Raw genomic sequence first — 13,601 nt, 5'->3', positions numbered from 1 at the left:
TGTCTAAGAAGGCCGTGTCCCTGAAGCGCTCTGGCTCCTGGGGGTCTCAGAGGGAATGCTGAAGAGCACCCCAAAGGGAGCACTGATGAAACTCACTGCCAAATGAGGTTGGGGTGCCTCTCAGGTGATTTTTAGGAAATAGGTGGATACCTCTCTTTCTAGGTTGATTGAAATGTCATCCTGGCTGGAGCTAGGGGGACGGATTGATTGGCTTCCTCAGAACTCTCCAGTGCTAGGATTCTAAGATTAGAAGCTATCCATCTTTTCCCTCGAAACTCCATAGCCATTAGAGGCTTCAATCCTAATGCTGATATTAAGAATAGTAACAACAGTACTTGTGGTATTTGTTAAATGCTCATTATGTGCCAAACCCTGTACTAGAGCCAAGATAATCAGCTCAGACACAGTCCCTGTCCTACACAGAGCTCACCGCCTAAGGGGGAGTGAGGGAGAATGGGTATTTGATCCCCATTTTAAAGAATGAAGAACGAGGCACGAAGTTCAGTGACTTGCTCAAGATCATAGAGCAGGCAAGTGATGGCACATACCTGTGGTGGTGGTGATGCCGGGATTAGAACTCAGGCCTCTTGACTCCCATTCCTGCACTTTTTCTATTGGGCCAACTGCTTCTTGAACCCCTCTGAACATTTCTCCCTCCCCACCTGGGCCTTCCAGGGTCCCTTGGGGAGCAGTGGGATTTAGTTGCTGAACAGCAAAGGGGATGACAAGCAGCAAACTGCTGTGCTGATGAAATATGACTGAGCTGGGGCAGGAGTGAAGTCTGCTTCCAAGTCAACCTGGGCTAGTAGAGGTAGAGCAGGGGGAAGGAGGCAGAGGCAAAGAAAACAAAGGGATGACTTTGCTTTCTGAAACTCCTACCACATTACGTGCTCCCCCTCCACCGCACACAGTCCCCATGGTTCCTTTGTTTGAAGCCCTGGGCTGGACTGTGTGCCTAGCCTGGAAGGCTCAGAATTATTCAAACCTCTTAAGAGAAGCCCCATAGTTTCCGCTAAAGTAAGTCGAGAGCAGTTGCCCACAACTGAGAGCCTTGGGAGAACAGCATGAAGACCAAACAGCCCCTGTGGACCAGGATTTAATTCCATTATTTTTCTTATTATTAGTAGTAAAATCAGTTTTTCTGTCTTCTGTGTTCTTTCTGAATGCAAAGCTAGTTCAGGGATGCCTCTTTGGGAGCTCATTATGTTGCCAAGGCAACAGACATTTTCAAAGTTTATTCCCCCTCTTCTTTGCCCCTCAGTGAATTATCTCTCTATCCTATCCCTCATCTCCCCACCTCACAATGCATTCTCTGTCATTCTCTTTCTTACACACACACACACACACACACACACACACACACACATGAATGAACACACATAGTAACCTGAGTTTTACAAAGAGCATCTCTATGAGAAAGCAAACTCCAAAGCTGAAAAGGACAAGCACTGTTTTTTGAATTGGACTCAGCCCCAGTTAGGCTGAGAACTTTGGCCCCTGATCTTCCCTTCCCCAGAAGAGCTCGCCGCAAGTCACAGAGCCACCCCATTTCTCCCCGTCTCCATATGGTGGGGGGCAGGGAGGGTTTGCCTCTTGCAATTCATTCATTCATTCAATCATATTTATTGAGCGTTTACTGTGTGCAGTGCACTGTACTAAGCTCTTGGGAAGTACAAGTTGGCAACATATAGAGACGGTCCCTACCCAACAACGGGCTCACAGTCTAGAAGGGGGAGACAGAAAACAAAACAAAACATAATAACAAAATAAAATAAATAGAATAGAAAATATGTACAAGTAAAATAAATACAGTAATAAATCTGTACAAACATATATACAGGTGTTGTGGAGAGGGGAAGGAGGTAGGGTGGGGGGATGGGGAGGGGGAGAGGAAGGAGGGGGCTCAGTCTGGGAAAGCTCTCAGTAGGGCTTTGAAGGGAGAAAGAGAGCTAGCTTGGCGGATGTGCAGAGGGAGGGCATTCCAGGCCAGGGGGAGGATGTGGGCCGGGGGTCGACGGTGGGACAGGCAACAACGAGGCACAGTGAGGAGGTTAGTGGGAGAGGAGCAGAGGGTGTGGGCTGGGCTGTAGAAGGAAAGAAGGGAGGTGACGTAGGAGGGGGTGAGGTGATGGAGAGCCTTGAAGCCGAGACTGAGGTGTCATTCTGTTGAGCTAGATGTGAGGCCCCAATTTTGGCTCATGGCTTCTGCTCCTCCAGTGAAGCCCAGACCATTCCCTTCAGGAGAGGCAGACTCAGGCCCCCCTACTCCCATTTCCTCCAGTCATCGTTTGTTATGCCTTAAGAATTGGACAAAAAAAATGTAAATGAGGAAGAGTAAAAGGATAGCAAAGATGGCTTGGAAGTTCCTTGAAGGGGTAGAAAACATCCCCTAGAGACCTAGGATTCTCTAGTAACCCATGCTGAGAAAAGACTTTAAGACAAAGAAACCCTGCCAGATTATCCTTTAATTAGAACGTTAGTTTTCCCTCTCCAATGCTGGATGAAAAAAGAAAGGAAATGTAAGAGGGAAAGAAATTAAGACAGCTCCTCCAGCCTAGTTTGGGGCAATTAGAAAGTGACTTCAATGACTTCATTTATTTGGGGGCTGATGGTCAGAAGATTTCTCTCTCCTTTGGTAGGGAACTTCTTTTCTGAGGCAACCAGGTCTGCTACCCGCTACCCAGAGGTCACTGCTTTGTCCTCGGCCACTCTAAACCTCCTTGCCTCCTCTTCAGTCCAAGCCCCATCTTCACTGCTTGCTCTCTGAAGGCCCTCAAGGTCCTCCCCACTTCCCTCGCTCCCACCCCACCTCAGCAGGCTTGATGAAAACCAGTACTACTGAATCTCAAGCAGCTTCAAACAGGCCATACAGACCAAGAACCCCTGGGGAGGTCCTCCAAGGGTGTGAGAGAGGAAAAGGGGAATTAGTCCCCTGAGTCTCTGGTGTTGTCATCAAGCAGCTGAATTTCAGATTCTCGATTCTCTCACAGCCAGGTGTACCCAATCCATGCACTCTGGGCTTGTTCTGACCAAGCCACCTTGAGATTTCTCTTCCACTTGCCAGAGGCAGAATGTTTCTCTGAGCCTGAGTAGTAGAGGCAGAAAACAGAATCGCAAACCTCAGCTTGACCATGGGCACATTGACAAAGAAGGGTGACCACGGAGCACCGAGCTCTGTACCAAGTTGAAGATGTCTAAGATGGTGGTGGTCTCCAACCTTCTATGTTTCTGAGAGACCAGGCCCTCCCACACCCCTACTCTATAGCAGTTTCACCCAGGTCACTGCCAAACTGTCCTCAACGTAAAGAGAGGGACACACTCAAGCCAGGAAGATGGAATAAAAAACACTAAGATACAGTGATGCTCAGACTCAGATGGACAATTGGAAGGGCCCAAAGATAAACAAGGCTTACTCTCCTTGAGAGAAGGATGATTAATTAGCAAAAGACAGTCTCCAAAGTGAAATATGAAAGCTGTGCACGTATACCACTCGAGACCTTCTAAGGGTCAAGCACATCAGTTAGCAAGGATCTCTCCTTCCAGGAACACAATGAAGCTGCTCCACCTTACTATATTCACACCCACTCCCCTCTATGGAGAGGATCTCATCACCATCATCAATGGTATTTATCGCATGCTTACTTTGTGCAGAGCATTAAACTAAGCACTTGGAAAAGCAAAATACAATACAATTGGTAGACATGTTCCGTCAACTACTAACCAGGTGTCTTGCTTCTGCTGTACTATCTCAAGTCCTTAGAACAGTGTTCACTAAAATGGGGCTCAATCAATACCACTGATTGATTAGAAGCCTCATTTTTGGAAACAAAGGACAATGACACATCTAGACCATCACCCCCTGCCTCCAGCCTCTTACTTTATTCAGTCCTTCTGGGCAACAACCCCAGGTCTGCAACCTCCACCTCCACTGTGACACTCATCTTTGCCTCTCCTCTTATTCTATCTCCTCCAAACTCTCACTATCTCTATTACCTTCAGAGGCGAAAGACAATCATCCCAACTAATTGGAACTGAGGTGAGTTCAGAAAATGAAAAGTTTGTCTCTCCCCAGCCAAACTGAGTGTGACGATTTCGGTTATCAGATCTTGGTTTTCGGTGACGGGTCACTCAGATAACTGATGTTTGGACAACGCTTTTCCACTTCGTTACATCTTGCCGAATAAGGAAAAAAACAGATCTCTCCTCTCCCACCCTCTAGCCTGCCCTCCTTAGAAACTATAGGAACCAAATTCCTTATTACTTGCCAGCATGATTTGCCCATCACCAGAAATGAAGAGCACTACCCTGCCCTCTGTTGTAAGTTGGTTCTCATTATCATGTGTGAGTCCCTTGGTTCCTGACAGAGCCCCCGGCTGCTGTGTCTCAGGAGACGCGTGCCAATCGGGCACCTCAGACTTAGTGGCTACAACATAACTGCAAGTGTGCCAAGGCAGAGGAGGGGCTTGGCTGACAGGTTAGCAGGGGCCAAACTGGGAGAGCATTTCCATCTCACCCGCCCCTTCACTACCCTGGACCTCCTTGGTGTCCCCCTCCCCAGAGCCACATAAAACTCCAACCCCCGTTGTTGCTGCTTATGGATCCCCACAAGTCCCAAGGGCCTTTATAGCTGCTGTGCCAAAGAGGAAATCAGTCCATCTCTCCAAAATATTTACAGCTGAGACATGCAATCCAGTCTCGTTCTCCCCACCCCTGACCCAAGACTGAGGAAGCAGTGGGGCAGCAGGGTTTGGAGGTAACGAGAAATAGCAGGTTCCGAGCTGTAGGTGTTTCCTTGGTGGGCCTGGGATGAGGAGAGGTAGAGGGTGTGGTAAAAGACACTTCAAACCCAGGGCAAGCACAAAATTAGGATTGGGGTGGAGTTGGGGAAAACAAGTAGCCCAAGGAGAAGCTTGGGAAAAATGGCAGTTGGGGGTGGGGGGGGGCAGCAGTGGTTGGGCGCAGGAGAAACAGGCTCATGGGAGCATGGGAGGGGAAGAGGAGATGCATAAACTATGTCGAGGAGGAAAAACAATACGAGTACAGGGGTCTTAATGGAGATGGAGATCTGATTGAGAACGGAGGAGAGGAACACAGCCCTTGGCGATAGCTTTATTCTGGGCCAACTGCAAAGAACTTTGGAGAGACCCAAAAAAAGGGAAATTGTCAATTCAGGACGTCACTAAATGGCCTGGAAAATGAACATAAGCCCATGGGCCCAGGGTCCTAGATTCTGAGCCCCTTGTGGGACAGGGATGGTGTCTGATCTGTGTGAATCTGCTCCAAGGCATGGCACATTGTAAGTGCTTAATAGACACCTTGGCTAACAGAAAAAAGGGACAGCCAAGGGATTATACCATAGGCCAGTAAAACTGAATTATGCATACGCATATTACTCTGGGCTACAGATGCTGCCTTATTTCGGGTGGGTGACCTATACTAGATGAGAATGGACAACCTGGTAAACATTTTAAAGGTCAGTAACAACAATTGTGGGCTTGAGATTTCTTGGCCCAATCAGCACACCCAGTGTAGGATGGGAGGAAAGTGACATCTTCTAGAAATGCTACCTGAATATCTCCTTTCATCTTGAAAAGCCAGATGAATTGACCTCTAACTTGGAAGTTTGACTCCCCTGGAGAAGTTTTCTGATCAACAGGTAAAGTAGAAAGAAAACTGAGCTCGGATTCCCAGCTCTGCCCCTGTCTGGGTGACCTTAGACATGGCACTTAATAGCTCCATGCCTCAATATCCCTCCTGTAAAAATTGGGGGCGGGGGGTGGTGAGGATGCCTGTCTTCATCCACTTGAAGAAAAGTCAGGAAAATAAAATAGAGATAATCTGGGTATAAGTGTAATGGGGGTTTGGAGAAAGAGAGGCACTAGGTAAATCCAAGGTATTTTTATTATTGTTTCTTATTTACCAGTGCACAGAGTTATCACTAAGGACCGAAGCTGATAGAAATCACACTGAAAGCTCAGTTCTAGCTGGATTTCAACTCATTACCTTTGAAATGGTAAATTACTTCATTTACCAAAGCTGAGCACGCTCGCACCAGAGCCACTGGGATTCAGAGACATCATTTCCGACACGCCAGAGAGAGGAAAATGGAAGGCTCCCATACATTTTAATTAATGCATTAAAGAGAACGTCAAAAGAACAAATCCAAAGAGCACCGAGGCATTGGATCTCAAACTAAAAATTCTACAGTTCAACCCAAGTTCTCAAAATAGGCAGTGTTTCCAGTGCCAGTCGTAATTGAACTGCACTTTACTTCCTGAAGAAGAAGTGTTTCACAAAATGACTAGTGGTATCTCCTGACAGAGCACACCCAGATCTTGGCACATGGGGGGTTTGGTCAGACCAAGCAACATGGCCTCAGGCATCTAAAAGAAATTTGGGCCTGAAATTTTTTTTTTAATCGGGCAATATTTTCATAAAATATTTCTTTGAATTTCCTGTAGGTTCGGTTTTCATGGGAAGTTACCTTGGTAGTGTAACTGAAATGCTCTGTTGCAGAAGATCATGAATGTTCTTGATCTGGGAGAAACTGGCTGTGGGAGTGCATGGAGATTGGTTGGCTCTATAGCAGGAGAGGGAGACACTGTGTCCAGTGAAGGGACCCGTTCAGATTTCCCAAGGGGATGACCATTTTGCTGGACTTGGAGAATGATCGCAGGTTCTCTACTGGGCAAGTGGGCAAGGAACGTTTCTACCAACTTTCATACTGGATTCTCCCAAGCGCTCAAAGAAATTCAAAGCGCTCAATAAATAGTATTGACTGATTGACTGATTATCTGGTGCATGGCAAATAGCAAGCCCTTAACCAATACCACAGTTACAATTATATTATGGAGGGAACGGGAGCAGGCCCTGCCACGTAAGCTGTGACTCACTCCCGTGACTCTTCCACAGACGTCTCCCTTCCCAAGCATCTGTTTGCCTGGCACCGTGGCACGTGTCAGCACTCTCAGCGTTAATAGTGCACTCTGGGGCTTGCTTCTTCAACAGGAAAGAGCTATTTAAATATATTTTCTACAGGAGGAATATGTTGGGATGATAATGATAATTAAGTGTTGAGAATGTAGCGATGCACTTGACACCACGAGAAAATTAAAGAATTTTTAATCAAAATACAACCCCAACAGCATTTTAACTGAACAGTTAGAAATACCAAGCACCTACCAGTACTTACTGGGCTGAAAAGGCTATGATTATCAGCCAGGAAAATGGAGAGGTACTTTTTCAACCAATGAAGCAAGTGTGTGTCCAAAATACTTGGAAAGCAGGATAATTATAAGGGTTTGACGATGGACTCTAGACTCTGAATCAAGTGTGCCTCCTAAAATTCAATTGCTCTGGGTTTGGCAGAGCAGAATAAGAGACCTAAATCCAAGTATAGGGGGGTACTCCCAAACTACGCCGTGAAAGCTAAAAGGCGCATACACTCTTGAACCAATACAAATCTCAGGACTCCTGTAGATTTCTCTCAAGTGGCCAATGCAAGGACCCTGGATCTAGTAGCCCCTGTGAGATCCAGTTATCCAGCAAGAGGAAAGTTTCCTGGGTAAAATTCCAAGCCTCTGTTGGAGGTTAGGGAAATCATGGAGGGAACGGGAGCAAGGGAAGATGTGGAAGAAAAGAGAATGATGCTAGAGACCTTGCCAAATGAAATGACTGACAATGACTTAAATGCCAGGAAGCCACAGTGGGGGGTGGAGGACTGAAAACCCAGAGAACATCAGGTCCAGTTTATCTGGGGGCTTATTTGCAAGCCTAAGTTAATCAGCTGTTAATGGAAGCTTCCCCTTCCCAAGAGAAAAATGGTCAATATGCTAGAGGTGAGTCAGGAAAGAAGAGACGTCACGATTTTTTCTGAAATGAATGGTCTCTGGCTTAGTATGCTCCCCAAAGACCTTAAAGCAGCACAGGGTACTACTGGTGCTGAGGGCTGCAGTGGTTTGACAAAGGACAATCTAATTTGAGTGACCAGAGTGGAAAAGGACATCGGTTGCAGGCTGGTTCTCTCAGCCCTACCTTCATACACCCCCATCGTCCATGGTATCATCTTCAGAGAGCAGCTTTCTACAGCAAACCCTGAGTGAGCAGGACATTCAGCCCCCATATTCTTCATCAAAGTGGTAAAGCCATTCTGGAGTCCTTTATGGCAACAATCATATAAAGGAGACTGGGTTTCCACAGAGTAGAAAATCAAGTTCTGAGGCACCAAGTGGCCTTCAGGGAAGATTCAATGTTTCCCGGCAGCCTGGGACCTGAGCGGGATGTGAATTTTCAGGAAGGGAAGAGCCCGGATCTGTGATCTCAGGAGATCCCTCCAATGGGAGCTCCAGCTGAGAAATGGGCTACTTGCAGCACAGAGGGCACCTGCTGGCTTCCAAGGATAGAGAGTGTTGCCACCACAATGGGCACCATTCCCAAACTGGATCTTTTGGTCCCTGCTGGGGTGGCAATATGGAGGTGCCCCAAGCTGTGTTGGGTGACTGGGCACCCCACCCTCCCTCTGATAATGACTTAGGAGAAGATGGCTAATTCCAAGTCCCAACAGCTGCTGAGAGTCTGATGTTGCTTAGCAGGGAAGGTCTGGCACATTGCTTACCCATTTCATTAAGGGCCTAGATACCCTAACTAAATCACAGTCCCCACAGGAAGCAAATGAGGCTGTCAGCAAGCCCATCACCTTGAGAAAGCCCACCCTGTTAGCTAGCACTTTGCATCCTGATAGCTGGTCGCCAGAATTCCTGCCTCTTGCTGTTAATACTGCAGGTTCTTGCCCTCAGTCTCCTCCATGCTTTCCTGCTTGAGTAAACCCCACCCATTCACTGGTCTCCCAAACTCCTCAGTGACCTCCTCAGTGACCATTCACTGCCCTTGTAATGGGCAGGAAATGTGTCTGCTAATTCTGTTGTACTGTACAAGCGCTTAGTACAGTGCTCTGCACATAATAAGCACTCAATAAATACAGTTGATTGATTATTTACTGGGCATAATGCCCCCTTACCATATGAGCACTCTGTACCTGATCTCATCTGATATCCACCCCAGTGCTTAGCATATTGTGAGTGCTTAACAGTTGCCATAATAATTATTGGAGTCAGGTGATCCAGGTTCAATCCCAGTTGTGTGACCTTCGGCAAGCTACTTCATTTTTCTGGGCCTCAGCTCTCTCGTCTGTAAAATGGGCCTATTCTCCCTCTAATTAGGCCGTGAGCCCCATGTGTTCCATCTGATTACCTTGTTCCTACTCCAGGGCTTAGTACAATGCTTGGTACATAGCAAGTGCTTAACCAATACTACATTTATTATCACTGCCCAGAATCACTTGATGGGTAAAGTGGAAACTGTAAAGAGGGAAGGTCTGAGGTGGGGGTGAGAGGTAAGGAGGGGACCTGATCCAAAAATCTGTTCAAATGTGTTCCATCTAAACACATTTTTGGATCATGAGTTTCCTGTGGGTCAGGAAGTAAATTAGAAAATGATGCTAACCCCACCTTGCTACCATTTCATGTCTTATAAAAACAGTTGGATGTGGCCTGTCCCCTCCCCTCTCATTTCTCCCTTTCCCTCCAGGTCCCTGACCAGACACTCCTTAAGGGGAGCCACACTCGACATCCAAGCATCGCCACATGACATAAGAGCAGGCTCTGGGCCTTCCACTACTGGCCAGTGCGGTTCCCAGAGCAGTTGCCAGAGAGGTCTGAAGGCAGGATGCTGGCATTGGCACGGCCAGTGGGCCTAGGTTTTTGTGATTCTGCCCAGCCACGGTCCAGGGAACGGTCCCTCCCAGACAAGGAGACAATGAAAGCATCCTGGAAATATACTTTCCAGGGTGGATGGAGGTCAGTACAGTGGGTGTGTTTGGAGGTCCCATACACAGGATCCCCCATTTCTTTCACTTCTTTGGTGGGCTGCTGGGCCAACAGCCTGCTTAGGAAAAAGGCAGAAAGTGTAGTGTAACCACTCTGGGACAGTTTGTTATGCCTGCGACCATAGACCGGCATCTCTCTGCTGGGGAACAATGCATTTAAACTGCCTTACTGCCTTGTCTCCGCCACCAGCTGTGCAAGCTTCCCTGGGGTACAACAACAGAGCAAGGGTGCCCCTTCCAATTGGGCCAAGCCACTGGCCTGAACTTGGCCGACAGATTCCCCCCTCTGCCCCCAACACAGAAAATGGACCACCAGTAACTTAGAGACTGCAAAGGCGAAACCAGCACCTGACAGAGCCAAACAACCACTGAGCCCAGGCCGGCTTCTTATATCGCAAACTCTAACTGGACAAGACCAATCCCTTCAAAGAACTTGGAAACACACAGTTAGTTGCCCCTCCCTCCTGGTGTTTACAGGGGAAAGTCAGCTGGTTCTGGACAGATCTGGGGCTCTGCAATTCTAAGAATGAAAATGGAATACAGGATAAATATGGAAAGGGGGAAAGGGGTGGTGTTCAGGAGCAGTATGGGAATTTTGTTTGGATTCGTCACTTATCTGCTGCGTGACTTTGGGCGTGTCACTTAACTTCTCTGTGCTGCAGTCCCCTCATCTGTAAAACGGGGAGCAAGAATGAGAGCCCCACGTGGGACAGGGGCTGTGTCCAATTCAGTTTGCATGTGTCCACCCCAGCGCTTAGTAGAGTGCTTGACACATAGAAAGCACTTAACAAATACCTTATAATTATTATTAATATTATTATTTTTATTCATCTTGATGGGATGCAATGAAGCGGTTCTCAGGAAGCCCATGGACTGCTTGAACCTCTCTCGGTATGTTTCAAGCCAAACCTCACCTAATGGACACACCAATAGTGTAAACCACAGTGTGTTTTTGAGGGTGCCACCATCCAGTTGCCTGTCCTGCTAAGGCAGACACCCCCTCGAGCATCTCTGCTCACTGCCAGCAACAGCTAATCAGGGCCTGGCCCCGCACACCTCACAGTTGGGCCCCAGGGCCCTGAGATCCAGGGTGTGTGGACAGTGGTATTCTGAACCTGGAAAAAGCATCTACCACAAGGCATCACTTGCAGATGGCCAGAGGACAGTGAGGGTGTTTGGAGGTGTCTTCATGGGGGCACAGGTCAGCCACTGTGTACACACTGAACAGGCCCAGGATGCTCCCACTGGTAACTGCCAGCCACTTGCAGGTGCCTAAATCCCTCTGGAAGGCTGAGTCTCCCCTCCCGGGGGACTGTGAGTACCCCTGCTGGTCCTCTCCACTGGCTCTCATCCTCCTCCCACTTTCTCCCTTGGGCCTTTGGGAGCGAGGAGGCGGTGGCGCTGGAGCAACTCAGGGTCATCTTTATGCCTGTGCAAATCTCCTTCTCTGAAGCCTCCGACAGCACTCGGGACGAGCATGTGCAGCCATGGTGGTTTCCATGGAGACAAGAAGCACTGCTTCTCTCCCAAACTAAGCTAATGGTTTTCATCAAAATCCCATTTCCTTTGAGACACGTAGAAAGGTTACAATGCTGCTATCCACATATCCTCTTAAACATACACCACAGGCAAACACACATAGCCTCCATCCTGGCCCCTTCCCCTCCAGCACACATGCCTCTCTGCAAACATTTACCTTCCCATCCACCTTCACAACTAGCCTACATATCTTCCACAAGGGCCCGTCAGACAGTCCCCTCTCAAGTCCCCGGGGCCGGCCAACCCCTGCTGTCTGTCTTTGTTATCGGGACAACTCCCAGACCCAATCCCAACTTTCAAGCCTGAGTCTATCCTACACATTCTATCCTATATTCAGGTGTATTTATTGAACCTTTACTGTGTGTAGAGCACTGGACTATGTTATTTACAATATAACAATAAACAGTCACATTCCTTGTCCCTAACGAGCTTATATAGTCTAGAGGGACAGACATTAATAGAAATAAATTAAAGATATGTACATAAGTGCTTTGGAGATGGAAGGGGGGATAAATAAAGGTAGCAAGTCAAGATGACTGAGAAGGGAGTGGGAGAAGAGGAAAGGAGGCCTCTTGGAAGAGATGTGCCTTCAATAAGGCTTTGAAGCAGGGGAGAGTCACTGTCTGTAGAATGATACCCCCTTGAGCTCCTTGACCCTTCTGGGATAATACCATACCACACCACAAAAATACCATAATTATTATAATCTGTTCTCAGCAGGGTCACTGACCACTCACTTCAGGGAGACTACCAGTATCCTTTCCCATAGTCCACAGGCCAAGCTAAGGATGGGCTCACCTGTGCCCCAGTTTCTCGGGTCCCCCACCACTCTGAGCACCACATTTCCAAGTCCCCTCCGGGTGCTGAGCTAAAATACCCAAATGAACCACACAGCAGAAAGAGCCTGAAAAAATGGCCTGAGGCACAGAGAGAGAAAACTACAGAAAGACATATTTCCCAACCCGCTCAGGAGGCCACCTGCCAATCACACACCTTTCCACCCACCAGCTGCTCCCAGGGCCCAGTGCAATTTCCCAGCCTTCTCAATCAATCAAATGCAAGTTGCCTCCGAATAAGTTGTCTCCACAACAAACATGGGATTTCCCTCCCAACATTCAGGCAGGTGGCAGGCGGGTAACTGACCAAAACCCATCAGCGGAGGCCAGCTTCGAGCCTTAGGAGACATGTGTGCCCTGGTGGAACAGGGGTCAGGGAGAAGGGCCAAAGAAGAACCCCAGGAGGAAGTAGGACAGACACCCTGGTGGCACAGCAGGGTAACACCTGCTGGCGCAGAGTTGCAGTCTCCCGGTGGCTCAGCTCACAGGGGCTCTGGTCTGACACCACTCAGGTGGTTTCCTAGTTCCGGGTGGCCTAACTGCCCACCTGCAGACCAAATGCCCTCAGAGCCGGACGCTGGCAGGGGACAAGGCTTCACTTACCCAGAAAGCACACCCAGGACAAGGTTGAGGACGAAGAAGGAGCCGATGATGATGAGAGGGATGAAGTACAGCCAGTTCCAGGTGGCTCCCAAGGCATCATTGGTCTGAAAGAAGCAAAGTCTGTCAGGACCACATCCTTCACTTGGTTCCCATCGCCCTTTCCAACCCAGCAGCCTAGACCACCTCTCCTCACTGCCTCGGCCTCCTTGCCTCAGTTCTAGAAACATATTTTGAGGCTCAGGTCTCCCAGTGGGGCTGGGGCTTTCTCACCAGGCATAAAGGAAGGCATCGAGAAGCCCTGCTTCCTCCCCCGGCTCAGCCTTGGTGGCAGGAAAGGGTGTGGCCCCCTGGAGCAGTTTGTGTATTTCATTTTGATTCATCTTGCAGGGTTATGAACCGAGGTTTTGAGAAGGCCACAGGCTGTTGAGATCTTTCCCAGAATATTTCAGGGCATACCTCTGCGAATCAGAAGTGAGAACCACAGTGCTTGTCTCTGGGTTCTGAGATTCCCACATTCAGTTGCCTGCCCTGCTGGTATAGACATCCCCTCGAGGATCTCTGACCCAGCCCATGGCAGCTGCCTGCAGGGGGGACCTGTGTCAGTATGTAGGGAAGTAGCGAAGGGAGATGAGCAATAGGTCAGGAAAGACCTCCTGGAGGAGGTGTGGTTTCACAAGGGCTTTGAAGAGGAAGAGCTTCCTCTTCCAACCGGAACCTGCTTTATCAGGTGATCTCTGCTC

General features: G+C 48.4%; 1 protein-coding gene across 2 annotated transcripts in view; it reads right to left on the bottom strand.

The window, feature by feature from the left end:
- The window catches only part of CACNA1E (calcium voltage-gated channel subunit alpha1 E), a 263,235-nt gene that overhangs the window by 133,005 nt on the left and 116,629 nt on the right, over window positions 1–13,601 (bottom strand). For both annotated transcript variants that reach the window (XM_038757753.1, XM_038757754.1), the window contains exon 8: window positions 12,862–12,965. In XM_038757753.1, the coding sequence (XP_038613681.1) occupies window positions 12,862–12,965 (104 nt within the window). The remainder of the gene's footprint in view (window positions 1–12,861; window positions 12,966–13,601) is intronic.

Source organism: Tachyglossus aculeatus, chromosome 16 (genome assembly GCF_015852505.1).
Source record: "Tachyglossus aculeatus isolate mTacAcu1 chromosome 16, mTacAcu1.pri, whole genome shotgun sequence".
Classification (NCBI taxonomy): domain Eukaryota; kingdom Metazoa; phylum Chordata; class Mammalia; order Monotremata; family Tachyglossidae; genus Tachyglossus; species Tachyglossus aculeatus.
The sequence above is the reverse complement of the archived record's forward strand: the minus strand, read 5'-3'. Positions and strand labels throughout refer to the sequence as shown.